Source organism: Prionailurus bengalensis, chromosome B4 (assembly GCF_016509475.1).
Source record: "Prionailurus bengalensis isolate Pbe53 chromosome B4, Fcat_Pben_1.1_paternal_pri, whole genome shotgun sequence".
Taxonomy (NCBI): Eukaryota; Metazoa; Chordata; class Mammalia; order Carnivora; family Felidae; genus Prionailurus; species Prionailurus bengalensis.
Window position 1 is genome coordinate 41,217,599 of NC_057358.1, and position 26,909 is coordinate 41,244,507.

The following is a 26,909-nucleotide window of genomic DNA, read 5'->3' on the forward strand; positions in this document are numbered from 1 at the left end:
CAAATGTCTGTGTCACTGGAAAGCAGTGTGGCCAGGCCCGGGGTTGGCTTCAGTCATCTTTGGGTAGGAAACCTGTGCATGCCTTTGTGTGCCCTTGCTTGTGTTTTGTTTCCGGTCGCCAGTGGTTTCCTAGGAAGGTTCCTTGTCTAAGCTCCAAGTTTGGCTTGGCTGATCCCAGGGAAAAGAAGACTTGTTTGCACTTGGATAGGGAAATCAGAGTCTTCTAGAGGCAGGACCAGAGGGCACAAGACAGAAGCCAGGGCAATTATGGGCAGGTTCCCTGGCCCCCGTTTCCTGGGCAATTTCTGTAGCCCCTTATCCACCCTGCTTCCCTCCCCCACACCAAAGGCAGTTAGGCAGCTCTGAGAGGAAGTCCCAAGACATTCTTTAATCCTGCCAAGCCTGCTCCCCTCCCACCAGGGGAAGCGCCTGCCTTGGGAGGGGAGGGCACTTTCCTTCCCTCTCAAGGCTCCCCCAGAGTATAGGCAGAGGAGCTGGCCTCCACCAAGTTGGATGGAGATGGGCAGGGACCCAGAGTGGCATAGGCAGGCGGAGGGGCCATCAAGGCCGGGGAGGTAGCAGGGCCTGGTGGGGATGTGGAGTGGGGGCAGAAATGGGACGGGAGGGAGGAAGCTGGAGTGGAGGCCACTTCCTGGGCACCCCTGCCCCCTCGGCCTGGAGACCAGTATCGGCTTCGGAACCTCCGGAGCAGCATGAGGAACGTGATGACCAGGAGGTCAAAGATGAGTTCAGCCATCTCCACCACAGACAGCACCGAGGAGCCGAACCACAGGCTCCACTGGCTGCCCAGGTTGGACAGGAGAGTGGCCATCTGTGAGGGAGAAAGGCACATTGATCACTGGGGCAGAGGGCCCTGGGTGGGCTCTAGAAGAAGAGCCCCATCCCTCCCTCCCTGAGGTCCTCCCTCACCCCTTTCAGCCTCCTGGTGGTCCCCTGGACCCCTTCTGTCCTAGTCATACCCATCTGGCGCATCCTTCCCCCCCCACCACCACCACACCCAAAGCCTTCATTCCCCAGCCAAGCTCCCCTTCTTCCAACCTCTGCAACCTCACCTTCGCAACCTCACCTTCACCCCCCCTTTCCTTGGTCCCCTGCCCTCAAGGCCCAAAACTTCTGGCCCCACAGAGGCACCCCCTTGTTTTCTCTGGCAGACACCCACCAAGATCTGCAAGAGAACTGCAAGGACATACCGTGACAGAGGGAGACTCAGAATTGGTTTTGTAGTTCAGCTCCTTGAAGAAGATGTTGAGTTTGGCGACCCCATTTCTTTGGAGTCAGGGAGAAGGGAGGGAGAAATGGCAATGGGTTCACTTCTCAAACCCTTACAAACACCCTCCTCTCTTCCCAGATCAGTTTTCCCTCCCAAGGATTCGTCCCCCTCAGCTGGATCAGGGTAGGACTGACCTTTTGTTGTTGATAGTATAATTGTTCTGTCGGGATAGCATCTGGAAGATCCAGTCCTAGAAAAGAATGGGGGTGTCAATGGGGTCACCCCATACTCTTCAGGCTTACAGGGTGGGGGGTGGGATCAAACACATCCATACACACACATACACCCAGAAAAGACCACAGTGTTACACACACACACACACACACACACGCGCGCACGCACACACACACACACACACACACACATCCCCTCTCCCTCATATCCCTCCCCTTCCCCACATTACCTGGGATGTCACTGAGGGCCATCGTGAGTAACCAGCAGAGAGCTGGTAGCTGGTCACACTGGGGATGGATAAAGGAGCTCAGTGATAGGGGTGGGGTTCTCCCACCCAGCCAAGTGGCTAGCTGCCCAACCTGTGCCCCAGGGGAAGGGGACACTTACCTGCACGGCTTCCGGCACTTGGTGAAACACCCCAGGCGGTCTGAGGAAAAGGCATCCTGGAGCTTATAGTAACAGTAACCTATGGGTGCAGAGAGATGCCCATTTCCCTAGGGCACCTCAACCTTCTGCACCCTGAACCCAAGAGGTCTTCCAAGATATGTGGGTTCCCACATCACAAGTAGCATTACAGTGATGTCTCCTGAGTGGCAACACCGAAAATGTTGAAAAAATGAAGCTACGTAAGGAAAAAAAAAACCAAAAAACAAAAAACAACCCAGGACTCATCTATGTAAAGATGAGTAGGATATGGACAAAATTCTAAAATTCAAAAAGAGGGGTGCCTGGGTGGCTCAGTCACCTGAACATCTACCTCACTGATTGATGGCTCGGGGTCATGGGACTGAACCCTGTTTAGGATTCTCCCTCTCTCTCTCCCTCTGCCCCTCTCCCCTACTCATACTCTCTCCCTCACGCTCTTTCTCTCTCTCTCTCTCTTTCTCTCTCTAAAATAAAAGTCAAGGGGCGCCTGGGTGGCGCAGTCGGTTAAGCGTCCGATTTCAGCCAGGTCACGATCTCGCGGTCCGTGAGTTCGAGCCCCGCGTCGGGCTCTGGGCTGATGGCTCAGAGCCTGGAGCCTGTTTCCGATTCTGTGTCTCCCTCTCTCTCTGCCCCTCCCCCGTTCATGCTCTGTCTCTCTCTGTCCCAAAAATAAATAAACGTTGAAAAAAAAATTAAAAAAAAAATAAAATAAAATAAAAGTCAAAAGGAAAACTGGGAACAATTGTTATGGAAGAATCATGAGATTAAACCACAATGAGATGCACTTCACACCCACCAGGATGGCTATTAAAAATAAATAAGTAAGTAAGTAAGTATTGGTGAGGATGTGAAGAAACTAGAATGCTCCTCTGTTGCTCCTGGGAACATAAAATGGTGTGGCCACTTTGGAAGAGTCTGGCAGTTCCTCAAAATGTTGAGCACAGAGTTATGATATGACCCAGAAACTCCACTCCTAGGTATATACCCAAGAGAACTGAAAACATATGTTCACACACAAAATGGAAACAGGAAATAGAAACAACCCAAATGTCCATCCACTGATGAATGGATAAACACACGTGACGAATCTGTACAATGGAACATTATTCAGCCATAAAAACAAAGTACTGACAGATGCTACAAGCTGGATGAACTTTGAAAATGGTGTGCTAAAAAAAAAAAAAAAAAGAAAAGAAGAAGAAAATGCTGTGCTAAATACAAGAAGCCAGTCACAAAGGACCACAGATGATTCTATTTATATGAAATGCTCAGGACAGACAAATCTGTAGGACAGAAAGTAGATTAGTAGTTTCTGGGGGTGAGGTGGGGGACTGTGGGTGCAGAGGATGGGAAGCTCAGAGAGTGCTGATGGGTAAGAAGTTTCTTTGTGGAGTGATGGAAATGTTCTAAAGTTGACCGGCCACTACTGTACAGCTCCGTGATTATACTGAAGACTAAAACTATACTAAAAGCAAATGGGTGAATTACTTGGGATAGAAATTATCTCAATTGAGTTGCTACCTAAAAAAAAAAGGGGTGGGGAGAATGAGTCTATGGATCTCCCTTCTCCCCTATTCGCCAAGTTCTAAGTAAGTATGTTCTATTGTGTCATTCTTGCTACTTTTAGTTGCCTGGTCCAGAAGTCCTTCTCCATTTCTGACCCAAATCCCTCCATCTACGAGGGCTGGGGGTCTGGAACGGTGAAGCATGGGGAGCAGCTGGGTCCCTTCCTCTGGGGAGTAAACAGTCCTTGGGAGACTGTTCCTCTCCCCATCCCCACAGCTTCTCAGCCATCAGCATTGTTATTTTTCCTCTCACAGATCCTCAAACTCACAAGCACTTAGAAATCACTGTTTGGGGGCAGCGGGGAGCAGGGGGCAGGGAGTCCCTGCTCCGCACATCCTCCTCGTCCTCAGACATGACATCACGAATTCCCCCTGGGCCCCTGAGTGTCCCTCCAGCTCTGATATGCTCTGACATAAGGTGGGAGAGATGGGAACCAAATGCAGGGCAGGGGAGAGAGCTGTGTGGAGCAGACCCAGGGAAGGGAGGAGGCAGGAAGATCCACAGGGACAGAACCAAGAGAGGCAGACACTATAATCCCTGGGGTCTGTCCCGTCCCCTCAGAGGTGTGGAGGTTCATCTCCTCCAGCAGTGGCCACCAGCAGAGGGAGAGCTGGGCCCAAGGGAGCCAGACAGGAGGACCCTCAGGTCACAGGCGCCAGTTGAGAGCCTGTGCACCAGGATTTCTAACCCTCTACTTTCCAGTTTCTTGTTTGGGATTTCCTTTCTCTCAGCTTCCTACCACAGAGCCTCCATGGGGCATAACTCTGCTATAGTGGAAAGGAACAGGGATCTGTCTACTCTTAATCCAGGATTAAAAAGGAGATCTCAGGGGCGCCTGGGTGGCTCAGTCGGTTAAGCATCCGACTTCGGCTCAGGTCATGATCTCACAGCTTGTGAGTTCAAGCCCCGTGTCGGGCTCTGTGCTGACAGCTCAGAGCCTGGAGCCTGCTTCACATTCTGTGTCTCCCTCTCTCTCTGCCCTTTCCCTGCTCATGCTGTGTCTCTCTCTGTCTCAAAAATAAATTAACATTAAAAAAAAAAAAGGAGATCTCAGTGCTCTCCAAACTTTTTTTGATTGTGCCCACCTGTAGGTAAAAAGGTCTTAAGTAACTCCAACATATGTATTTGATTTATAAATTACAAACTTGCTACTGTAGAATTGATCCATTAAGTACATTATAAAACATATATAAAATGGAAGATGTTAGGAAATGAGATAGATACATCTAACTTCTAGTATTTTCTTCCTGCACCTGGTGAGCTGTCCTGTGCCTCGCCCGGCACCGGAAGAGTGAGACAGGGAAGCTACAGGCAGAGTGTGGAGAGAGCAAGGTTTTCTTCACGTGCTCCTCCTTCCTTCTGCTGCAGGTTATTTTTAAATGGGGCCTTTCTCTATAAACACACAGAAGCCAAAACCCAGAGAGAGAAGCCCGAGGGAGGAAGGGGATAGAGGGGAGAGATGGAGTGACAGGAAACGGAGGGGCTGGAGCACAGGACAGAGGGAGAATGAGGGTCACAGAGGGTCTGAGAGGGAAGTCTGTGAGAGTCCTGGGGCAGAGGGGCCGGCCAGGGGCTCCCTGTGGTCTCACCCCAGGAATTATGCTTCCTGTAGTCACAGAACTCCGCGTTCTTGGGCAACGGATAGAAGATGTAGGCACAGCCACACTCCTTGATCATGCTGTCCTGGAAGCAGGAGTGGATACACACCTGGGGGACACAGGAGTGACAGGAAAGGGGGTTCAGGCCTGCTCTCCCCACACACAGCCCAAAAGAGGCAGGAAAGGGGAGGACAAACAATGCTCTTCACCATACTTGTACCCCTCTCTCCACCTGTCCCGTTCGCTCACACACACACACACACACACACACACACACACCCCTCCAACTTGTACTGACCAACAGGGCAGGCCTGTGAGATGGTCGCCATAGAAACGGGCTGGTCTCACCTGCTGTGTATACTTGGTAAGATAAAGGTTCTCCACGGGGACTTCACTGCCATTCTTGGTACAGTCACCATAGTCGCCCCCAAGTCTGTCCAGGGCTTCCTGCAAACCCCCACACACAAAGAAATCAGAGGTCAGAAGTCAGAGCAAATGGCCCAGACCTCTTCCTGAATTCTCCACCTTCCCTCAGGTCCAGGCCATTTGTATCTCGCACCTACCAGCCTCTCCTGTCTGCCTCACCATTTCAAAACATGCCCCAGCAGCCCCCAACGCCCATCTGGGTGCTACTTTCAAGGACACTGGCTCCAGAGCACCCCCGGAACCCTAAGCACATCCTGAACCCTTCTGAGCACACTCACCCAAGGTTCCTCCTCAGGTCCCTACTTCTGCCAGCCCCTTGCCCCTAACTCTGCTTCTGAAGACGGCCACCTGCCTCAGGCCCACCCCACACGATCTCCCTCTATAGTCTTCTGGCTGGTGAGTCACCTCCCCTGCCATCTTCCCGGCCCTCTCTTGCCTTCCTCATACTGATGGAGGTCTCCACACCAGGCCTCAAGTTAAAGCCGCCATCGTCCATGAAGGCAGGCTCATCCTGCCCATGCACCATTACCCTGGCCCCGGTCACCGTGGACAGCAGCGGGATGAAGTCATTCTGCTCTGTGCGCAGCGTCAGGGACAGACCTAGGGGTGCAGAGGGAGTGGAGTGGGGGAGGTCCTGGAGGAGTGTTGGGGGATGGAAAGCCCCTTCCACGCGCCTAGTTTCTAATGCTCCACAGAGGGCAAGGCCAAGAAGACCTACATAGGGATTTGGCAGCCCCCGGGCTGGATTCAGGGGTGGGCAGGAAGAACTGGGACAAGATTCCTGTAACACCTGGAAAGGACTTTGTGGTACCCATGGGGGACAAAGAACAGAGAGGACTCCTTCCAGGATGCAGACGGGCACATTGTGGGGAGGCCCAGAGGCACACAGCATGTCTAGGACATGAGCACAAGGTGGGTAACTGTGGGTGGGCAGGGCCGTGAGAAGTGCTGAGGCACAGGGATTGCGGAAATGAGGGCTTGCTCACCATTTTTGATCCCAGGCATGGAAGACATCCAGAGGTTAGAGTTGTTCTTGCCATTGAAAGTGTAGCAGTTCCCATATATCGGGTGGTGAAAGTGGGAGTAATTCCTATCCGGGAGAGAGAAAAAGTAGAGTCAAAAAAGAAAGTTGGGGGGTGGGTGGGTCAGAGAGAGCGGGACTTTCAGTGACCTTTGTTTCCTGATCACCTACTATGTGCTAGAAGCTTTCCCCATGTTCCCTCAGCCACTCCAACCAACAGCCTGTGGGTGCATCACCCCCACGTCACAGAAGAGGAAGCTAGGGCTCAGAGAGGTCAAGTAGCTGTCCAAGGTCACACCGTGATGACAAACTTGAGACACAAACACAGGTCATCTACCTTCTGATGCAGTCTCTTCCCCACCAGGCCACCTGACCTCACTGGCCTTATGACCTCTCTTGTGTCACTCTGTTGCATTACGAAGACTTTGGCAGTGTCCCTAGCTTCTCGTGAATCTAAATCTTAGTTCCCCATTTGGACTGTGATCTCCTTGAGGACAAGGGTCACATCTCCTTCATCTCTGTACCGTCTCTGGGTTAACTGAATAGTTCTTGACCTACAGGCCCTACAGAAGATCATTAATAAACAGTGGTCGAATAAATCAAGTGGAGAAATGGAAGGGAACAGAGTTAGGGGAGACAGTGAGAGCAGTGGTGAACACAGAGCTGAGCGGAGGAAGGTCAGATCCCAGGACAGATATGAGAGGGAGAGGGTTCTGGTGGGATGGCCTTGAGCAAGTCATTTTTTCTAAGCTTACTCTCATCTGTAAAACGAGGAGGCTGGAACTGGATGATCTGGAATATTCCACTGGCCTTGAAGAACAAAGGCCTAGAGATATGAAATACTGGTGCACATTCTAGGGAGTGCTAGGAAGCCAGCATTTCCAGAGCTAAGGCAGGATTCAGGGAGGGAGGAAAGAAGAGGCTATGGAAGTGAACAGAGGCCAGTCCTGAAGGGCCTGTAAGCCCAGCTCAGGGGGAGAGGGGACAGCCAGGTACGATGTGATGGACACACACCATGGACGGTATGCAGCAGGTGGAATCAACCGATTAGATGCAACAACATGAATGGATCTTAAAAACAGAGCTTAGGAAAACAAGAGGGGAAACGAGACATGACCACTTATATATCCATAGGAGAATATATGAGAAGCAATATAACGTGAGGGTTAAGAGCACAGACTCCAGAACTAAACTACCCATATTTGAACCCTAGCTTTAACAAGTATTAGCTCTGGGACCAACCACGTTACTTAATCTCTCCATGCTGTAGTTTCCCCATCTGCAAAATGGGGATAAGAACAGGACTTGCCTCACAGGGGTGCTGTGAGGTTGAAATTACACTTGGAAGGTGCCTAGCACTTAGTAAGAGCTGTATACATTTGCTCTTAAGGTTACAGGCATCCGTTAAGGTGGCTAAAGTGAAAAAGACAGTAGGGGCGCCTGGGTGGCTCAGTTGGCTGAGCGTCCAACTTCGGCTCAGGTCATGATCTCGCAGTTCGTGAGTTCGAGCCCCGCGTCGGGCTCTGGTGCTGACAGCTCGGAGCCTGGAGCCTGCTTCGGATTCTGTGTCCCCCTTTCTCTCCGCCCCACCCCTGCTTGTGCTCTGTCTCTGTCTTTCAAAAATGAATAAACATGAAAAAAAAAAAAAGTAACAAGAGGAGGGTGGGCAGAATTTAGAACCCTCATATACCGCCCGGGGAATGTAAAATAGCACGGCCACTTGGAAAACCATCTGAGAGTTGCTCAAAATATAGAATTACCACATGACCTAGGAATTCCACTCCCGGGTATATACATGAGAGAAATAAAAACATACATCCCTACAAAAACTGGTACGGGAATATTCTTAACAACGTTACTCGTAATAGCCAAGAAGTGAAAACAACCCAAATGTCTATCAACTGACGAACGGATAAATCAAAGGTGGGATATCCACACAATGGAATATTATCCAACCATAAAAAGAATGAAGTTCTGGCACATGTTGCAACGTGGATGAGCGTTGAAAACATGATGCTAAGTGAAAGAAGTCGGGAACAAAGGCCACATAGTGTAGGATTCCATTTCTATGAAGCGCCCGCGATAGGCAATCCACGTAGATGGACACTAGATTCCTGGTTTCCAGGGCTGGGAGGAGGGGTGGGAATCGGGAGTGACCGCTAGGAGGTGTAGGGTTTCTTTTGGGGGTGAGGAAAATGTCCTAAAATTAGATAGGGCTTGCACAATTCTGTGAATATGCTAAAAAATCACTGAATGGTATACATGTAAAGGATGACTTTTGTGGTGTGGGAACTGTATCTCAATCAAGCTGTCGCTGGAGAAAAGATTACAGAGAGAAGGAGAATGGATGACATGGGGAGGAGAGGGATGAGAAAGCCACGATAAGGAGCTTCACCTCGGTTCTGGAGGCCACAGGAGACAGTGGAGGATTTTGAGCAGGACTAACTGGAAGAGTTGCAGAATAATGAGAGGCTTTGGCGGCAGAAAGATAATGGGAGGTGAAGAGATTATAATAACCCAAGTGAGAAATGATGAGGCTCTGAGCTAAGGAAGTGACCTAACCGTCAAGACTGAGATGAACTACGGACTTTCCGTTGATGGGGAGGTAGGAGCATGGGGCTGGCAGAGCAAGAGGACTGGTGGGAAGGTGACAATTAGAGACACCCAGTGGCAAGGTGAGATGACTGGGGCCCAGGCCCTGCTACTGTCTCATTTCCCAGCAGGCAGCTCCTGTCTTCAAACAAACAAGAAGATTGGAGACAACAACAAAATCCTATGCTGAGCAGAGTTGTGTGCACCAGGTGAGGGTGGGGCAGAAGCAGGTGACACCTGGCCCTGCTGCCATTCTGCAGCGATGGGGGCGGGAAGGGCCCCTAGAGAGTGGAGAGGCTGCCTCAGCACCCTGCCCGAAAAGGTGAAAACCAAGGAGAAGTAGGAGGGGAAGGGTGGGGTAAGAGGGGCCAGAGGCTACAGCCTCAGAGAACTGCCCAGCTGCCATGACCTCTTTGCAAGGACATTGTGACTGGATCTATAGCAGAGGGAATGCCTGGCGGGCACTGCAGTTGAGTGGGAAGGATCCTTAGCTAGCTAGGGCTGGCCTGGTGGCCTAGGGCAAGTCACATTCACCTGTTCCGTTCACGAGCAACAGAGACCCATTTTTCACTGCAATTTACAAAATGCCCTCCTGCATATCTCATGAACATGGAGACGGGTGTTATCAACATCTTCATCACTTGAGTAAAAGTGCCAGAAGGGCACGGATTATATACATTGCCCTGTTTGATGTGTCCCAAATGCCTAAAACAATGACTGGCACACAGCCCAGACAGTAAAAAGTATTTGTCTGAATACACAATGAATTAATCTCATTTTCCCCGCATTTTACAAAGAAACAGTCTCTGAAGAGTGATGTGAAATGCCCAGAGTCACCTGGCCGGAAAGTTACAGAGCCAGAGCAGTGACTCAGGTCCCCTCCTTCATTCAACCCATGCTATTTCCTCCAAACCACTGCTGTCCACCTCATCTGAGAAGATGACCTTCCGGGCACCTGTGAGTTTGGTGCTAGTGACAGAGGGGCCTTCGAAAGATGGAGAACCATGCTTCCAGCCATTGGATTCTCAAAGCCAGACCTCAACTACAGCCTTCCCAGGGCAGCACATTAGACTGCCTCACTCAGACCCAGCACTGCAGGATAATCCATGGGGCAGAAGTTTAGACCTGAGGTCAGTGCGTCCCCTCCTCCCTGCAGGCATATATTTAGCCCAAAGGCCTTTCCTGGGTGCTGCCCATCTGAGCCTCAGGCTGACTTCAGAAAGAAGACTCCGTGGAGAGCACAGAGCCAGGCAGGAGGGACTCACGCCTGATTGCAGGAGGCCTGGTTGAAGCGACAGGCAAAGATGAAGTTGTCCAGCATGTCCTCCTCTGAGGATGGAGAAGTGTCTCGCAGTCGAGAAAGAATGTTGATGTAGTGGAAACGGTACCACTCCCTCACTGCATCCACCCCTGACGAGTACGTCTGGTAAAAGCAGTCCGATTTGTTCCGGTTGCACTAAACACAGAGAGCATCAGAGGATCAGCAGCAGGGGACAGGCGGCAGGGCAGGCTAACGTCAAAGAATGAGTGGTCTGAGGTCCTGAGGACTGGGGTGGGGAGCCAAGAGTGCAGAAGAACAGAAGGCAGAAGTTGAAGCCCGGAAGAGAGTGGACCAGGAGAGCCTAGGCTTAAGGGAGCAGTTGGCCAAGGAGACCAGGAGCTGTGGTCCCAAGTGTGGGTCATTTACACAGCCTCTGCAAGACGGTGGAGCAAGGATTCATCTCCCCACTTTACTGATGGGAAGACGGAGGAATCCAGAGGCTTGCCCTAGCGACTGAGCTAGGACTGGAACTCAGGTCTCCTGGTTGCGCGGTCCACTCTCCCCAAAGGGGGCCTCTCTTCTTCCCTCTTCTCCTCTCCCGCTTCCACTTACTCTCCCTTTTATTTTTTATTAAAACAATTTTTTTAAGTCTCTCATTTTACTGATTCCTTATTCTCTATCTCAGGCAGGCAGAGCTCCAGTTCCCTGCCATACAGGAGGGTCCCAAGGGAGTCCCGACCAGTGGGGGGCTGACGATTCAGAAAGGTGCTTTTTCCGCCACAGATTTGACTTCCAGACGTTTAAACCCTCCCACAGAGGCCCCAGCGAGGAGACCCCCACAAGCTGGCGTTCAGAGAGATGTTATTTAGTTATGTATTTTGCCAGCAGGCCGACGAGGTCCCGCCTCCCGTCGCTAGGCAACAAAGGCGGGGTCCGGAAAGGGAGTGCTGTCGGGGAGTGGGCAGAACCGGAGGGTCCGGGCAACCAGGAGGGGCGGGACCCGAAGGCCGGGGGCGGGGCCCCCGGGGGCGGGGCTTACCAACTGGAAGCCGACCTTCCAGTCCTTCCTGTTCACTTGGGGGTTATTGTCCCGCACGCTGGAGGCTGCGCTGCGGACTCCGCGGGCCCCGGGGGGCGGGGCCGGGGCCCACAGGCGCTGCAGGGGGTGCGGCCAGGGCTCCCGCAAGTCGCGACGACCGCGGGGGTGGGTCCCCAGGGTGCTGGAGGAGTTGTATTTGTACAGGTCGTAGAGCGTCTGCTCTGTGATGCGGTCCAGCTCCTCCAGCTCCTCTTTAATTTGCGTGTACCTGGAAGGGGCGATGGGAAGAGGGTCGGATTTGGGGGGCGGCTTCGCGCTAGTCCCTGGCCCTTCAGGGCCTCGGTTTCCTCGCCAGAAACCGGTGAGGTCGGTCCATCCTGGAAAAGCCTGCAGGGAATAACTCTGGTGTCTCCAAGGCTCTCTAGGAGGGATGGGGACGTGAGGGTGTAGACTGGTTTTCCACGGGGTTAGTGGAGGCGACTATGAGCCCCGGCGGTGACGGCATTTATTACGGCCTGTTTATCAGAAGGGAGAGGCGGAGGCTCCTGTCGGTGAGGCCCTCTCCTCCCACTCGCCCTGGCCGCGAAGGGAACCCGGAACTCGTCTGCCCTTTTCCAAGACGGGAGAGGGTGTGGCCGCGGCCTTCGCCCACAAGCTCCCTCAGACCCAGCGAGCAGGTCAACCCACCCTGGCCTCCTCCGGCAAGGGTGGCCTTTGGCTCTGTCTGCCGCCTGGCACCTTCTAAATTAGGGGTGCTTAACTGCACTTCTAGAATTTCCCCAGGAACTTTAAAACTACAGATGCTGCACACGGCCCCTCCCCATCAAAGACTCAGTTTTAATGAGATGGGTGGGGCCCAAACACCATAAGTTAAACGCTGTCCAGTATAAATCATCACATTCCTTCTCAGCACAGGCATTGTTACCCGCTCCGTCATGAAAGTCCATAGTAGCAGCGCCGTAGGGACAGAATCTACCAAAACAAAACAAACACACCTAGAACTAATACATTCAACAAGGTTGTAGTGTACAAAACCACTGTACAAAAATTAATTGTATTTCTACATAATAACAACAAAAAAATGGAAAATTACATCACAAAAACCACCATATTAAATAGCATAAACAACATCAAATACCAGGAATGAATTTAATGAAAGAGGCAAGAGTTTTACACCGAAAATCATGCTGAGAGAACTCAAAAACCAAAACAGAGAGTTACATGAGTTCCTGGGTCTGGAACTCTGTACAGTTAAGATGTATCCCAAATTGGTCGTTTGATTCAACACAATCCCTATCAATATTTCAGCACACATTTTGAAGAAACTGATGGGCTGATTTAAGACGTATGTGGAAATGTAAAGAATGTAGAGTGGTCAAAGCAATTTTGTTTGTAAGTTTATTTTTAAGTAATCTCTACACCCAACATGGGGCTTGAACTGATGACCCTGAGATCAAGAGTCACATGTTCTTCTGACTGAGCCAGCCAGGTGCCCCTCAAAACAATTTTGGAAAAGAGCAAAATTGAAGTACTTAGTTCTACCTGACTTCAAACTCACTATAAAGCCACAGTCATCAAAACAGTGTAGTGCTTATGTAAGGACAGACAGTAGATCGATGGAACAGAATAAAGTCCAGATATATACTCACACGTATACAGTCAACTGAGTTTTGACCAAAACACCAATTCAATTCAGTGGGGAAAATCATTTTTTTAAACAGAGTATGCTCTATTGAGAAAGGAAAAAAAACAAAAACAAAAAAAAAAGAAACTCAACCTCCACCTCAGTTTCTACACAAAAATTAAGTCAGTTTGAATCACAGACCTAAACATAAAATTCAGAACCAGAAAGATTCTAGAGGAAAACATCAAAGATATCTTCATGACCTTGAGGTAGGCAGTATTTTTTGCAATAAGTATCTAAGGAAGAACTTATTGTGAAATATAAAGACTTTTTACAAATTGGCAATAAAAAGACAGGTTGTTTAGGGGCTCCTGGGTGGCTCAGTCAGGGTTGAGCGGCTGCATATTAGTTTCGGCTCAGGTCATGATCCCAGGGTCATGGGATCAAGCCCTGAGTCAGGCCCATGTGGGCCGTACCCCCAGCCCTCCCCTCTGCTTGGAGCATGGAGTCTGCTTAGGATTCTCTATTGTTCTCCCTCTGCCCCTGCTCTCTCTCTAAAATAAGGGAGCACCTGGGTGGCTCAGTCAGTTAAGCTTCGGACTTCAGCTCAGGTCATGATCTCATGGTTCGTGGGTTCGAGCCCTGTGTTGGGCTCTTGCTCAGAGCCTGGAGCCTGCTTCAGATGCTGTGTCTCCCTCTCTCTCTGCCTCTCCCTCGCTCACGCTGTCTCTCAAAAATAAATAAATGCAAAAAAAAAATTTTTTTTAAATGCACCAAAAGATAGACAGTCACTAAACACAGGAAATGTGCTCAACATAATTAGCCTTCAGAAAAATGCAAATTAAGACCATAATGATCGGGGCGCCTGGGTGGCTCAGTCGGTTAAGCGTCCGACCAGCTCAGGTCACGATCTCATGGTCTGTGAGTTCGAGCCCCACATCGGGCTCTGGGCTGACAGCTCAGAGCCTGGAGCCTGCTTCGGATTCTGTGTGTGTGTCTCTCTCTCTCTGCCCCTCCCCCATTCATGCTCTGTCTCTCTCTGTCTCAAAAATAAATAAACGTTAAAAAAAATTTTTTTTTTAAAAACCATAATGATCAATTCACTGTGGTGCATACCTGAAACTAATAGAATATTACACATCAACTCTACTTCAACAACAAAAAAATACAATTAAAAAAGGCAAACTTCTAAAAACAGGTAATGAGGCCACCATTTAACATCCGTGAGAAGGGCCAAACAAGTAAAAGACTTGGACAGTGTCAACTGGTGAGAATGGAGAGCATCTGGGGTTGCAGCTGGTGGGAGAGTCAGACAGCACAGTCGATTTGGCGGGTCATCTGGCAGCTTCTCATAAAGTTAAACATACATCTACCTTATGACCCAGCAATTTCACTTCTGGATATTTTACCCGATTCCACTCCCCGCTATTGACTCAAGCACAAGGAAAACATAAAGACTTGTACGTGAATGTTCATAAGCACTTTTATTCATAATTGCCACAAAGCTTGAAACAACCCAGATGAGCCTGGGTGGTTCAGTCAGTTAAGCGTCTGACTTTGGCTCAGGTCATGATCTCACAGTTTGTGAGGTCAAGCCCCGCATCAGGCTCTGTGCTGACAGCTCAGAGCCAGAAGCCTGCTTCAGATTCTATGTCTCCCTTTCTCTCTGCCCCTTCCCCTCTTGTGCTCTGTTTTTCTCTCTCTCTTAAAAATAATAAACATTAAAAAAAAATTTTTTTAAAGGGGGGGCTGATACAGGCAAAAAGCATGAGAGAATTTGAGAAATATTAAGTTCAGTAAATGGGTATGTTGAGCCAGACACATTAAAAAAAAAATTCATATTGTGTGATTCCCTTGATGTGAAGTCTGAGAACAAGTCAAACTAATTGATGGTGACAGGAGTCAGAGAATGGCTGTGGGAGAGAGAGAGGAATGGGCTTCAGAGGGCCATTGTGTGATGGAAATGTTCAGTACCTTGATTAGCAAACTTCAGTGAGGGCTTCAGATTTGTGTGAGGGCTTAAGATTTGTGCATTTTAGGGGGGCCTGGTTGGTTCAGTCGGTTAAGTGTCTGACTTCAGCTCAGGTCATGATCTCACGGTTTGTGAGTTTGAGCCCCACATCAGGCTCTGTGCTGATAGCTCAGAGCCTGGAGCCTGCCTCAGATTCTGTGTCTCCCTCGCTCTCTGCCTCTCCCCGCTTGCTCTCTCTCTCTCTGTCTCTCTCTCTTTCAAAAATAAACATTTAAAACAAAGATTTGTGCATTTCATCATAAGTAAATTATACCTCAACTAAAGAAAAAGTCACATGCCTGTGTTTAGGGGGGCCCTGCCAGAGATTGGTGTTTACTGGGAATGTTGGTGGGGCCCAAACAAGGTTGTTTACAAGAACCCCAGGGACCCTAAAGTGCAGCTACATTGAACAGTCTCTAGGCCATACCCTACTGTCTACTCCACTTGGCTCTGTTTCTCTTTCCTTCATAAAGTCTAGCTGGCTAGGCCGTTAGGCATCGGCTCCAGATATCCCTCATGCCCTCAGAAAATGTAGCCCAGGTCCAACCAAGGTGTGTGTTTGACATTCCAAGAGACTTGCTTGTGGTTGGTAATGAAAAGAATGGCAGTGATAGCTCGGATTTATTGAGCACTTACTATGAGGTTGGCCCTGTGGTATTCGAATGAACACTCAATCTTCAGTGTAATTCAGAAAACTATCTGCCACTGTTAGCTAATACTTTTTACAGGTGAAAAACCTGAAGCAGGTGACTTGTTCAAGATCCCATAGCCAGGAACCAGGTCAGAAAGCACTATAGCCATCACACTGTCCTTTGCTCTGTCCCTGCTAGCTCTGGCTATTTTAGCAGATGGACAAGCTGCCCCAGAAAGAGCACCAGAGCCAGAATTGACTGGATGTGGGGCCTGGCATTCCAGCCACACACTTCTAGCTGGGGAATGTTGGTGAGGAACTCAACCTTCCTGAATCCAGGCCTCAGTTTCCCCATCTGTAAAATGGGCATAACACACTAGATCTGCATACCACATGAAGCTCTTACAGGGTTAAATGAGAAAGTATTCAGTGGCACAAAATGAAGAGGCCATTGAATCTCAGGAAGACATGGATGGGGGCCCAAAGCCCAAGAAACTCAACTTGGTCACACAGGAAGAATCCAGGTCTCCCACCATGGCTGGAGTCATTTCCACCTGAGCCACCACATCTCTGGCTGAGCCTCCCTTGGCACACCCCTCTAAGCTGTCTCAAGTCGCCCTGTGCCTCCCTTCTGCCTTGTACACCTGCCTCATCCTCATCAGAGACTCAGAGCTGTCTGTCACCTTCTGTAGCCACAAGGCTCCTCCCCACAGAGCCCCAAGCTGTCCCTAAGCCAGGTCTCCCCTCAGTGGTCTCCCTCAGATTCAGCTCCTTCCTGCCTCTTCCAGAGAGGCCTCTGATGAGACTACAACCCCCACCTCCAGAAGAGGCTGGGCTCCATACAAAACACCCTCCCTCCCAAGGTCTACTTTCCGTTTGCTGGGGAGCCCTTAAGGAAGAGATATTCCCATATCACCCCTTCAGAAAAGAAATCTCTCCCTCCCTTTCAGCTGACACCTAGAACTAAGAAAACTGACCACTGAGTAAACCCCACTAATGCCATCAGATCTTATCCTGCAAGCAGGAGGGCCCTGGCAAGAGGAGACCAGGGCTGGAGAGGGGATAAAGAATACACACTTGGAGCTGCAGCAAGACAGTCTAGCCCTAACCTTGACTTCCTGCACGAGTCCCGGTCACTACCCCCACCCTCATCTGCGCTGGCTGACAGCCCGACATTGGAGCCCTGCCAATTCAATCAGGCAGGCATTACTACTCCATTTTACAGTTGAGGAAACTGAGGACCATCAACTGGGCAACTTCTCCAGGGCCACTCAGCTAGGAAGTACCAGAGTCAAGATTTGAACCCAGGCCTGTCCGACTTCATGGTCCCTGCTTTTTCTACTACTTCTGCCTCCGGGCTCAGAGGCACTTGAGAATGGGCAGCAAAATCTCCTTTCCCTGCAGCGGGCCATCACCCCGCCCCTACCCCCCCCCCCCCCCCCGCATCCCCTCTTCTCTGCCCAGGACAGACTAGCAGGAGCAGGGATACTGAGAGATTTAAGGACTGATACCCCTGCTATCTTCCTATGTGTATCTCTTCCCTCCCCCTTTCCCCTCGGTGGCCCCCTCTCACAAAAGAGCCCTTCTCACGGAGCAGCCTTGGATTTGCCCAGGCTCTCATCACCCACCCGCCCCCGCCGCCACTGCCCCGTGCCCCCAGACGACCCTAGTGGAGCGTTCTCAGCCAGCCTTCCAGAAGCACTTGGCAGAACTGGGCACTGGAAACTCACCAGCTTCTTCCCCTGCCAGGGTGCATCTGGGGACCTACCCAGCACCCTCCTTCCTCCAGGGACAACCTTGACCTCCCTTTCTTTGGCCCCTCCCTCAGCCCCATTCTCCTCCACATCTCAGCACCTCCAACTTCCTCCCTGGGGCCTCTGTGAGCTCTGGGTGCCCTCAAGCAGCCCCTCAGCCGGGAGCCCTCCTGAAGACAGAGTCAGCCTCTCTAGGATCAGTTCTGAGTCTCAGATTACATGTTCAGTTCTATCCTGGCTGCAACATTTTATTTATTTTTTATTTTTTTAACATTTATTTGTTTTTGAGACAGAGACAGAACATGAACAGGGGAGGGGCAGAGAGAGAGGGAGACACAGAATCGGAAGCAGGCTCCAGGCTCTGAGCCATCAGCCCAGAGCCTGACACGGGGCTCGAACTCCCGAACCGGACCGTGAGATCGTGACCTGAGCTGAAGTCGGACGCTCAACCGACTGAGCCACCCAGGCGCCCATGGCTGCAACATTTTAGACCAACAGATGTTCACAAACTAATGCTTGTTCCAAGGATGAACAGCCAGGGTGGTAAGAGCTCTAGAAACCATTTCATCCAAAGAAAAGTTACAGGGACTAAGTTTTCATCAGCTCTCCAGGTGTATTATCTAAGCCTTGCCCACCGTTTGGATGGTTTACCTTGGGGGGCACCTAGATGGCTCAGTAGGTTAAGCATCTGACTTTGACTCAGGTCATGATCCCACCGTTGGTAAGTTTGAGCCCCGCATCGGGTTCTGCACTGACCACTCAGAGCCTGCTTGGGATTTTCTGTCTCCCTCTCTCTCTGCCCCTCCCCCACTTGCACACACACACTCTCACTCAAAAATAAAATAAACATTTTTAAAAAACTGATGGTTTGCCTTGGAGAACTTACTTAGCCTCTGTTCCTCTGCTTCATCATCTGTAAAATGGGACTATTAATAATAGTCCTTGCCGGGGCGCCGGGCTGACTCAGCCGGAGGAGTGTGTGATTCTTGATCTTGGGGTTGCGAGTTCAAGCCCCATGCTGGGTGTAGAGATTACTTAAATAAATCTATTTCTTTTAAAGAGTCCTTGTGGCAAAGGGTTATTGTGGAGGTGAAATGATTTGATACAGGAAAAGTACTGAGAAAAATACCTGGCCGAGTAGACACTGTACAACTACTGCCATTGTCTTCGTATCAGCGCTGTTATTGGAGAAGAGCAGGCGGAGGAGACACAGGAGGACTGCCACTTAGCTGCCACGTGACTTTGTGGTCTTAAAAAAGTAGAACTTAAGACCAGATTCCAATTCGGACCCCTCCACATAACAGCTGGGTGACCTTTGCAAAGCCTGCAGGTTCTCAGAGCCTCAGTTTTCGCATCTGGCTGGGAGGGGGGAGGGGGCGGGTATCTCCTTCCTTATCTAAAAAGCTTGTTAGGAGGATCTGAATTCGGTGGTGAATTTTGCAAGCTACCTTGAAGATGCTGCTGCCATGGGCTGGTGGCCGGTGGGTGAGGAAGGAGATATCTTTAGGGTTGTGTCAAAGACACAGAACCAGGAGCAGAAGCTAGAAGTTATAACGAGGTCAGCTGCAGCTTTACCTAAGGAAGAACTTTCTCTCTCTCTTTTTTAAAGTTTTTATTTATTTATTTACTTTGAGAGAGAGACAGACAGAGCGAGGTGGGGAGGAGAAGAGAGAGAATCCCAAGCAGGATCTGCGCCATCAACATGCAGCCCAATGTGGGGCTCGAACCCGTGAACCGTGAGACCATGACCCGAGCCAAATTTGAGTCAGACACTTAACTGACTGAACCACCCAGGTGCCCTGAGGAAGAACTTTCTAACAACAGCTGCTACAGAGGTAGGGAGGGTCCCGACAGGAGAAGGAGCCCAGCACTGGGGGCCAAGAGGGGCAGTTCTGAGAGTCCTGGCTTTCTGTCCCTGCCAGGCCTGCCATCACAGAGCAAACTGCTAGCCCTACTTTGCAGAGTTAGGCTCAGGGGTGCCTGGGTGGCTCAGTAGGTTGAACGTCTGACCCTGGTTTTGGCTCAGGTCATGATCCCAGAGTCCTGGGAGAGAGACCCATGTCGGACTCCATGCTGAGCGTGGAGCCTCCTTAAGATTCTCTCTCTCTCTCTCTCTCTCTCTCTCTGCCTCTCCCCTCTGCCCCATTCACGCACTCTCTCTCTCTCTCAAATTAAAAAAAAAAAAAAAAAGCCCACAGCTTCCCTCTTTAGGGAATTGCTCCTCTCCTCTCCCCACTCCTGTGCCATGCCTCTGCTCTGCATCTTGGGAAGGGATTCCATCACCTCCTGTGATGTTTCAGGATCTTGAGTTCTTCCTTAGGCCCAGCCTCAGTCCCTCCCAGGACTAGATGAAAAATATGTTCTTGGGCTCTGTTTTCTGTGGATGTGGTTAAGACTGGCCCTCTCTCCTGGATGAATAAAGCCCTTTTTGGCCACAAAGAAAGCAACTGCAGTGGCTGACCCTTCACAGTGGATTCTTCGCGCTTTATTGCTTACTGTGGCCCCTGCAGCCTCTCTCAGAAGTTCCCAAGCAACCCAGAACCCCTCCACCTCTGCGGGCCGTGGACGTCCGGCCGTGCCCACCAGCTCTGGGCATCCCTGGTCTGACTTTGCCTCATTCCTGTTATCTCACCAGTTCGTCTATCCTGTCCACAAATTTCCACCTCCTCCCTGCTGCTTCGGTAGGAATCACTCATCTGGCCTGTCCCCTGCACCTGCCGCAAGCCAGCACCTGTGATTCACCCTCAGGTCATCACCCACCAGGCTGTGTTAACCTGTCCACCCACCCCTGCCTCTCTCCTTGAATAGGAGCCAAGAGCCCTGCATCCCTCTCTCCTCCATTCATGACAAGTACCCCTCAATTGTCTCACCCATAAGCCCCCACCAGCAGCTGGCAACCCTGTGGCACCTTCTTAAAGTGTAGAGGTGATAAAGGGCTTTGATATCAAACACACTTGGTTTGTGACTCAGCTGCTAACCAGAAATGCACTGGCTGCTTGGTGGGGTGAGTGGGTGACTTTTGAATCCCAGTTTCACCACCTGCTACCTGTGTGAACTTGGACAGGTTATTTAACCTCTCTGGGCCTCAGTCTCCTCTTCTATAAAATGGGAATAATACTCGTACCTACTTCAGAAGTCTGTTGTGAGAATTAAATAATTTCATATAAAATGTAACATATCTGGTGCACATTAGGTACTATAGAAGTGTTCTTGGGGCGCCTGGGTGGCTCAGTCAATTAAGCATCTGACTTCGGCTCAGGTCATGATCTCGAGGTTCGTGAGATCAAGCCCCCCCGTCGGGCTCTGTGCTGACAGCTCAGAGCCTGGAGCCTGTTTCAGATTCTGTGTTTCCCTCTCTCCCTGCCCCTCCCTGCTTGTGCCCTGTCTCTCTCCCTCTCTCAAAAATAAATAAACATTAAAAAAAAATTTTAAAGAAGTGTTCACTATTATTGTTGTTATTTCTTTATTATTTGCTTTGTGACCTTGCTCAAATTATTTTGCCTCCACTTCCAAATGGAAATAATAACTATGTCCACCGCCATGGACTTGTCAAGATGAAATGAGAGAGTCCTTATAAAGGACCCAGCAAAGGGTGAGCATGTAGCAGGTGTTCGACACGGTTCCCTGTGCCTTCCCTGACTCCCCTCCCTCCCCGGGGGCTCTCTCCCCTCTAAGCCCTGTGGCCGCTAGCCAGGCAGGAGGGATTTCTTTCTGTGTGGACACCTGTCTCCCAGCCTGCAGGCCTCAGGAGCAGGGGCTCTGGTTTCATCCCCTGGGGCTTTTTCGTAGACTGTCCATGACCCTGCCCTCAGCAGGCCTCAACAGATGTAGCCCTTTGCTCTCCATCTCCCACCCATGTCTTTCAAGCACAAACATTTACTGAGAGCCTACTACCCAGCCTTTAGTCCTTCCTGCCTGCCCGCCTTCCCCTCCCTGCTGACTCAGTGCCCTCCACCATGGCCCAAGGGAGTGAAGAGAAATAAGTAGGGGAAAGATCAGGGTAGCGAAGCAGCAGAGGGTCGGAAAGGAGAGGAGCCAAGCTCACGGGCACCAAGGAAGAGAAATGAGGCTGAGCTGGAAAAGGAGAGCTGGGAAATGAGATGTACACATCTGATTACACACTTCGCTGATTCCGTGTCCTACACCTTGGATATCAAGAAAAGGAGGGATTTGTGATCCGAGGGTGAACCACAGCTCCGTCACTGTCTCTGTGACCTTGTGACTTGTCTGCCTTTGCCTCAGTTTCCTCCAATGCAAAACAGGGATTACAACAGTCCCCGCCTTGTGGGGTTTCTGGGAGAATTAGGGGTGCCACAGAGTACTTAGCAGTGGCTGGTGCATGAAGCAGCTTCTTAGGAAACGCGCCCTTCGCCTGGACAGCATATGGAGGCTTATCCATGAAAACGGCCGGCAGGGTTTTCCCTGCAGCACGGGATGTCCCAACCCTTTTTAGTCCGTGATACACCTTTGGACACCATGGAACACATGGGGGGCCTTCATCCCTAATATGTGACCAATCTCCATCCTCCATAATCATACCTATACCCAATGTTTGCTCACACACACACACACACATACACACACACATGCACACTCACGCAATCACACCTGTAGGCACTCACAAATCTTACACTCCCTAAGGGCAGAGACTGACTCTCGAAGCCACACTGTCCTGCTGTTATCTGTGTCACCTGTCTCTTCCACTGTATTTTATCTTTCTGTCCCCAGAACCTAGCAAAGTGCCTGGCCTTCAGTGAAGACTGAATGAATTATTAATGAACCCATTTGCCAGGTGCCTAGCAGTGTTGGGCATATGCTCCAGGTATCCCCCACGTGTTGCATGACTGAGTAAATACAAATAAGAGGTGTGGATAAACACCTAGCTGTGCCCTCCTTTCTTCTCCATGGTTACCATCCCCTCTGGCTTCTAGAAGAAAAACTGGCAAAGGGCAACGATGAAACCCAAACCTTCAGGACACACCCGAGCACTTAAAAGTCAGGCACCTGGGCAGGTGAAGTACACAGCCCAGCAGGGGTCAACTGGGTCTTGGAGGGGGGAGAAGATGGGGGGGGGGGGGGGGAAGGGGAGGGCTGCTTTCTGTCCTGTCCTGGTTTCCCTCTGACTCTACCCCCAGCCTCAAGGCTCTCCAACCCTTTGCCACCAGCTCCCACCTTGATTTCCCCAAAACAAACTCCCCTTCTACACTGAGACCAACATACCAGGGCCCAGCCCCGCCAGCTTTCACCACCCACCCCCACAGCACCTGCCAATGGCTTCACCTGTCCATTAGATTCTTCTCTCGAGGTGGAGGAGGCCTTGTTCTTCGCCCTCCTCTTGCTCCAGGGAAGGGATGGGAATGATCTCTACCCTGCTCTTTGGAGCTATCCGCATCTCACTTCATCTGTTCACCCTCCCACTTGTGGGAGGAGGAAGGGAAGTCCAACAACCACGCTCTGGATAAGCTGTGGGCACTTGGAGGGCCCCGTTGGCAGAGCCGCTCGGATGGGCAGAGCCCATCGAGTCGGGGACTCCCTATCTTGCCCAAAGGGAGGTCTACCTAGGGACAAGAGTATCCCCTCCTACTCCCGGGTCTGCGGGTCTGCCTCTGTGCCCTCTGTCCCCCACTTCCAGGCGCCGGGGAAGTGACAGAGGGGTCGACTGACCTGTAGGGATTGAGGGTGCAGATGGTGACGGCGGGGAAGACGAGCTTGTCTGAGTTGAGGTTGATGTTGAGGCTGACGGGGTAGCTGAAGTACTCCCCGAACAGCTGGCCGAACTGCCAGTACATCATGCCGAAGGCACAGAGCCAGAGCACAGCCCAGAAGGCCGTCTTCATGCGGTTGTGCTGGGAGCACACCAGGCGGATGGCACCGTGGATGGTGGTGTTGTTGCAGAAGAACTGGAAGAGGTCTCGGTAGGAGCGGTGGAACTCGATCAGGGCCTCCTCCTCCTCTTTGGGCTGCGGGGGTGCCGCAGGGTCGGGGCCCAGCCCCTGCTCCTCATGCTGCTCTCCTTTCATGAGCCTTGGGGGGGTCATGGAGGGCCAGGGTCAGGGCTGACTTCTAGGCTCTGGTGCCTCACTCCTTGACCCAGAGCAAGGCTGCTCCTGGCCAGGCCCGCATCCAGCCCTGAGCCCCACTCTTTTCTACCCCTCCCTCCCTCCCTCCACCGTCCCAGGAGCTGACCTGCTGGAGTCCGGGCCAGGACACCTGTAGCTGGGCTTGCCTGAGAAGCACCCTTCAGAGTTCTGTCCCAGCACCTCCCTTTCTGTCTCCTCAGCTGTCAGTCTGCCCTGCTTAGTCAGTCTATCTTTAGTCTCCTTCCTCCAGGACCTCTGTGTCCCAGCTCTTCTCTTTCTCTCTCTCTTTCTCTCTCTCTCTCTCTCTCTCTCTCTCTCTCTGCTTTCTGCTTCTCTTTGGGTCTCTTTCTCAGCTCTCGTCTTCCTTGCCTGTCTCCTGTCTGTGTGCCAGGCTCTCTGGTCCTGCCTCTCTTCCTCTTCCTCCCTGCCTTGCTCCCTGTCTGTCTGAGTGGGCCCTCTCCTCCGCCTCTGGCCCTGGCCCTGGGCTGTGTCCGTCCCAGGGACTGCAGGGCTCCAGGAGGTCTGGACGGCCTCCTGCTCCCAGCTCCCAGGTTGTGGCTGGACTGGGACTGGTTCCTTTCCAGTTGAATCTGGCAGCCGAGCCTCTCCTCCCCCTCACCTGACAGGTGCAGCGGCCCAGCCAGGGAGCCCGCCCGCCAGGCTGGGATGGAAGCGACAGAAGCCTCATTAGCATCTCAATTAAAGGTGAGCAGGGCAGGGGGAGGGGCAAAGGAGGAGTCTGAGCTGAGAGTTCTCCAAAGGGAGGAGGGCTCCTGAGGGCAGGTGCCCCGGAAGTGTGGGACTGGAGGAGGTGGGTGCTCCCCCCCCACCACCTAGAAGAGTAACGGCCCTGGGGGCTGACCGGCAAGGAGATCTGAGACAAAAGGGCAGGGGGAGGGCCAGAGATCTCAGACAAGGACACAAAGCCAGGAGGGCAAAACAAAGAAAAAAGAACCAGCCAGGATGAAGGAGACTAAGGCAGGGGAGACCAGAACAGGGAAGGCAGAAAAAGGGAGATGGATGGAAGAAGACAGGATGAAGGCCTGGGAGGGAGGGCTGGAGGAGAGGCCGAGAGAGGAGTGTGAAGGGGGTAGAGCCAGGAGACTGAGGGGATGAAGCCCCAAGTGGGCTTCCAGGACCTGGGTCCCCTCTCTGGGCACTCCTTCCAAAGGCACCCACAGGTCAGCCTCACCCCCAGGTCTTATAGAAGAAGAAGGGGTATCTACTCAGTAAAGTGGGGACACCTCCTGGCCCCACTGGGCACTGGGGCACAAAGCGCCCCTCTGCCTCTCCCTCCTGGTCCATCCTTCTCCCTCCTGACTCCTCACTGCCACCCCTTACCTCGTCCAGGCCAGGGAGGGGCCCAGGTGAGGCTGGAGATTGGGCGGGGCCCTGGGACATTCTGTTCTTTTTTACACCATTGGCTGCCAGGCCAGGAATGTGTAATGTCCCCTGTTGTGGTCACGGGGTTGCAGGAATGTGGTCACCGAGAGGCAGCACAGGGGCCAGGCAGGGCACCTGGGCACAGACCTGGAGCCTGAGGAGTTCTAGGGACAGTGGGCCCTGAGCGAATAGGGAGGGATGTAGGCAGCACCGGGTGTCGGGAAGGAGGAAGGTGGGCATGGCCCAAGTGGACACCAGCCCTGGGAAGAGGGAAAGGCTTGCTGGTAGGGGCTGTGTTTTTCCTCCAATATCTCTGCTCCGAACTTAATCTAGCAAGAGGATAAAGAGTGAAGCGTAGGCAGTGAGCGCACAGAAAGGGAAGGGTCAGAGAGAGGGCCCAGAGACAGCCCAAGGAGGCACAGGAGCCCCAACCACACAAGCCAGGCCCCGCGCCTGATGGTAGGAGGTCGGCCACAGCGGACCCTCACCGGAGGCACCCGGGGGAAGCCGGCCCGGGATGTGCAGACACAGGCCCAGGCTGAGCACTGATGGAGAGTGGTGGAAGAAGGCAGTCATGTTACATAAGATAAGGACTCTAGTGGCAGAGATAAGAAGTAAGTGCTGAGGGAGCCTCGGGGTGGCAGGCAGAGGCACTCACCCTGAGGAGACTCAGGAAGGCTTCCTGGAGAAGGTCACATCTCAGCTGGGTCTTGAGGAACACCAAGGGGTGTACCAGACAAGTAAGAGGGAAGCGGGGTACTCCAAACTCAGGGTGCAGCTGGGCCCTGCAGCTTCCTCTTAGGGCAGAAGTTCTCCTGTGGCCTCTTAAAGTGAGAGCTGCTGTCAGCCAGGATTCCAAACCCGGTCCCATCACTCCCCTTGATGCCTGCTGGGAACACCCTCCTGGGAAGGGAAAGGCTGATTTTTCCTTCATTTTCGAGATGAAGAAACCGACCATCCATAAAGAGAAACCAGTCTTCTGAGGGCACAGAACGAAACAGCAGTCAAGAGAAACACAAAATCAGAATTCTTTTCCTGCAGGGATGTCTACTTAGGACGTTTGCCATTTATTTCCCATGACAAACCAGCCGCAGACTCATGGGGAACTGGAGCCCCCCTGTACCTGGTTTTGAAACCTAGGAACTTCAAACGCAGAGTTCATGGGCTCATCAGCAATCTGGGTCCTGGCTTATCTCCCCAGCTCTGTGGAAAGCTCTCTACACTGACCCCACATTCCCACAGGACCCAGACAGCCTTAGAACCCCTATTCTCCCCGGAGCCAGGTTCTTAAACAAATGGAGTACACAGCACCCTGCCTGTTTGATCTCAAAGGTTAGGAGAGTCACCTCCCTGCCTTTTCTGTTTGCTAGCTGGTGTCTGAAATCCAACCACGGGCTCAAAGCAGCACAGCAAATAGTTCTCATCTCAAGGGCTCTGTGAGAAGAATCACAAGGACGGGTCTGGGCTGAGCCGGAGCACGTGGACGTGGTGTCCCCAGAAGTGCCTGTCAGTGTACCGGGGCAGTGGGTGGGGGGCAGCCCATGCTCAGGGAAGGCGTCGTTCTAGATCTGGAATGGGCCAGAGCAAGTTTGTTGTGAGAAACACAGAAATCTGCACTTCTGTCACGGCTCCATTTTAAGTGTTATCTTTGAAAGTGCAGAAATAATGCCCAAATACATTTTTGCCACAATGCGACTTTCCAACAAGACAGAAATATACAGAACAGCAAAAGCTTCCCTTTGTCCCATTCCCTACCCACCCCTCAGGCCAACGAGTGCTGTTGTAATCGGTATATCCATCTGTATCTTTTGTGTGCTTTTATAAAATTATATGCATTTCTTTACATTTATACTTTTTTTCATAAACGGGACCATATTATAGGTATTCTGTGACTTCCATTTTTGCCTTTAAACTATGTGACTTTGGAAAAGGCACTATACCTCTCTGGGCTCCTGCGTTCTGATCTGAAAAGTGAAATGGCAGGGGGAAGGGAGAGTGAGGGTCCCAGATGGTCCCAAAAGCCCTTTCCAGT

General features: G+C 51.6%; 1 protein-coding gene across 2 annotated transcripts; it reads right to left on the reverse strand.

The window, feature by feature from the left end:
* Positions 1-363: 363 nt before the first annotated feature.
* Positions 364-26,630, reverse strand: SCNN1A (sodium channel epithelial 1 subunit alpha). 2 transcript variants are annotated; one of them, XM_043564164.1, is made up of 13 exons: positions 25,536-26,630; positions 23,079-23,438; positions 11,395-11,662; positions 10,360-10,550; positions 6,468-6,571; positions 5,918-6,081; positions 5,404-5,502; positions 5,047-5,164; positions 1,853-1,931; positions 1,695-1,752; positions 1,426-1,481; positions 1,212-1,287; positions 364-832 (listed from the first exon to the last, which is right to left on the reverse strand). In XM_043564164.1, exons 2-13 carry the CDS (start codon positions 23,432-23,434, stop codon positions 464-466), a joined length of 1,938 nt encoding a protein of 645 aa, XP_043420099.1. In that variant the 5' UTR covers positions 23,435-23,438; positions 25,536-26,630; the 3' UTR covers positions 364-463. The 2 variants fall into 2 exon arrangements, with proteins under 2 accessions (XP_043420099.1, XP_043420098.1); XM_043564163.1 differs by lacking the exon at positions 25,536-26,630 and adding an exon at positions 23,601-24,794.
* Between the last annotated feature and the right edge of the window lie 279 nt (positions 26,631-26,909).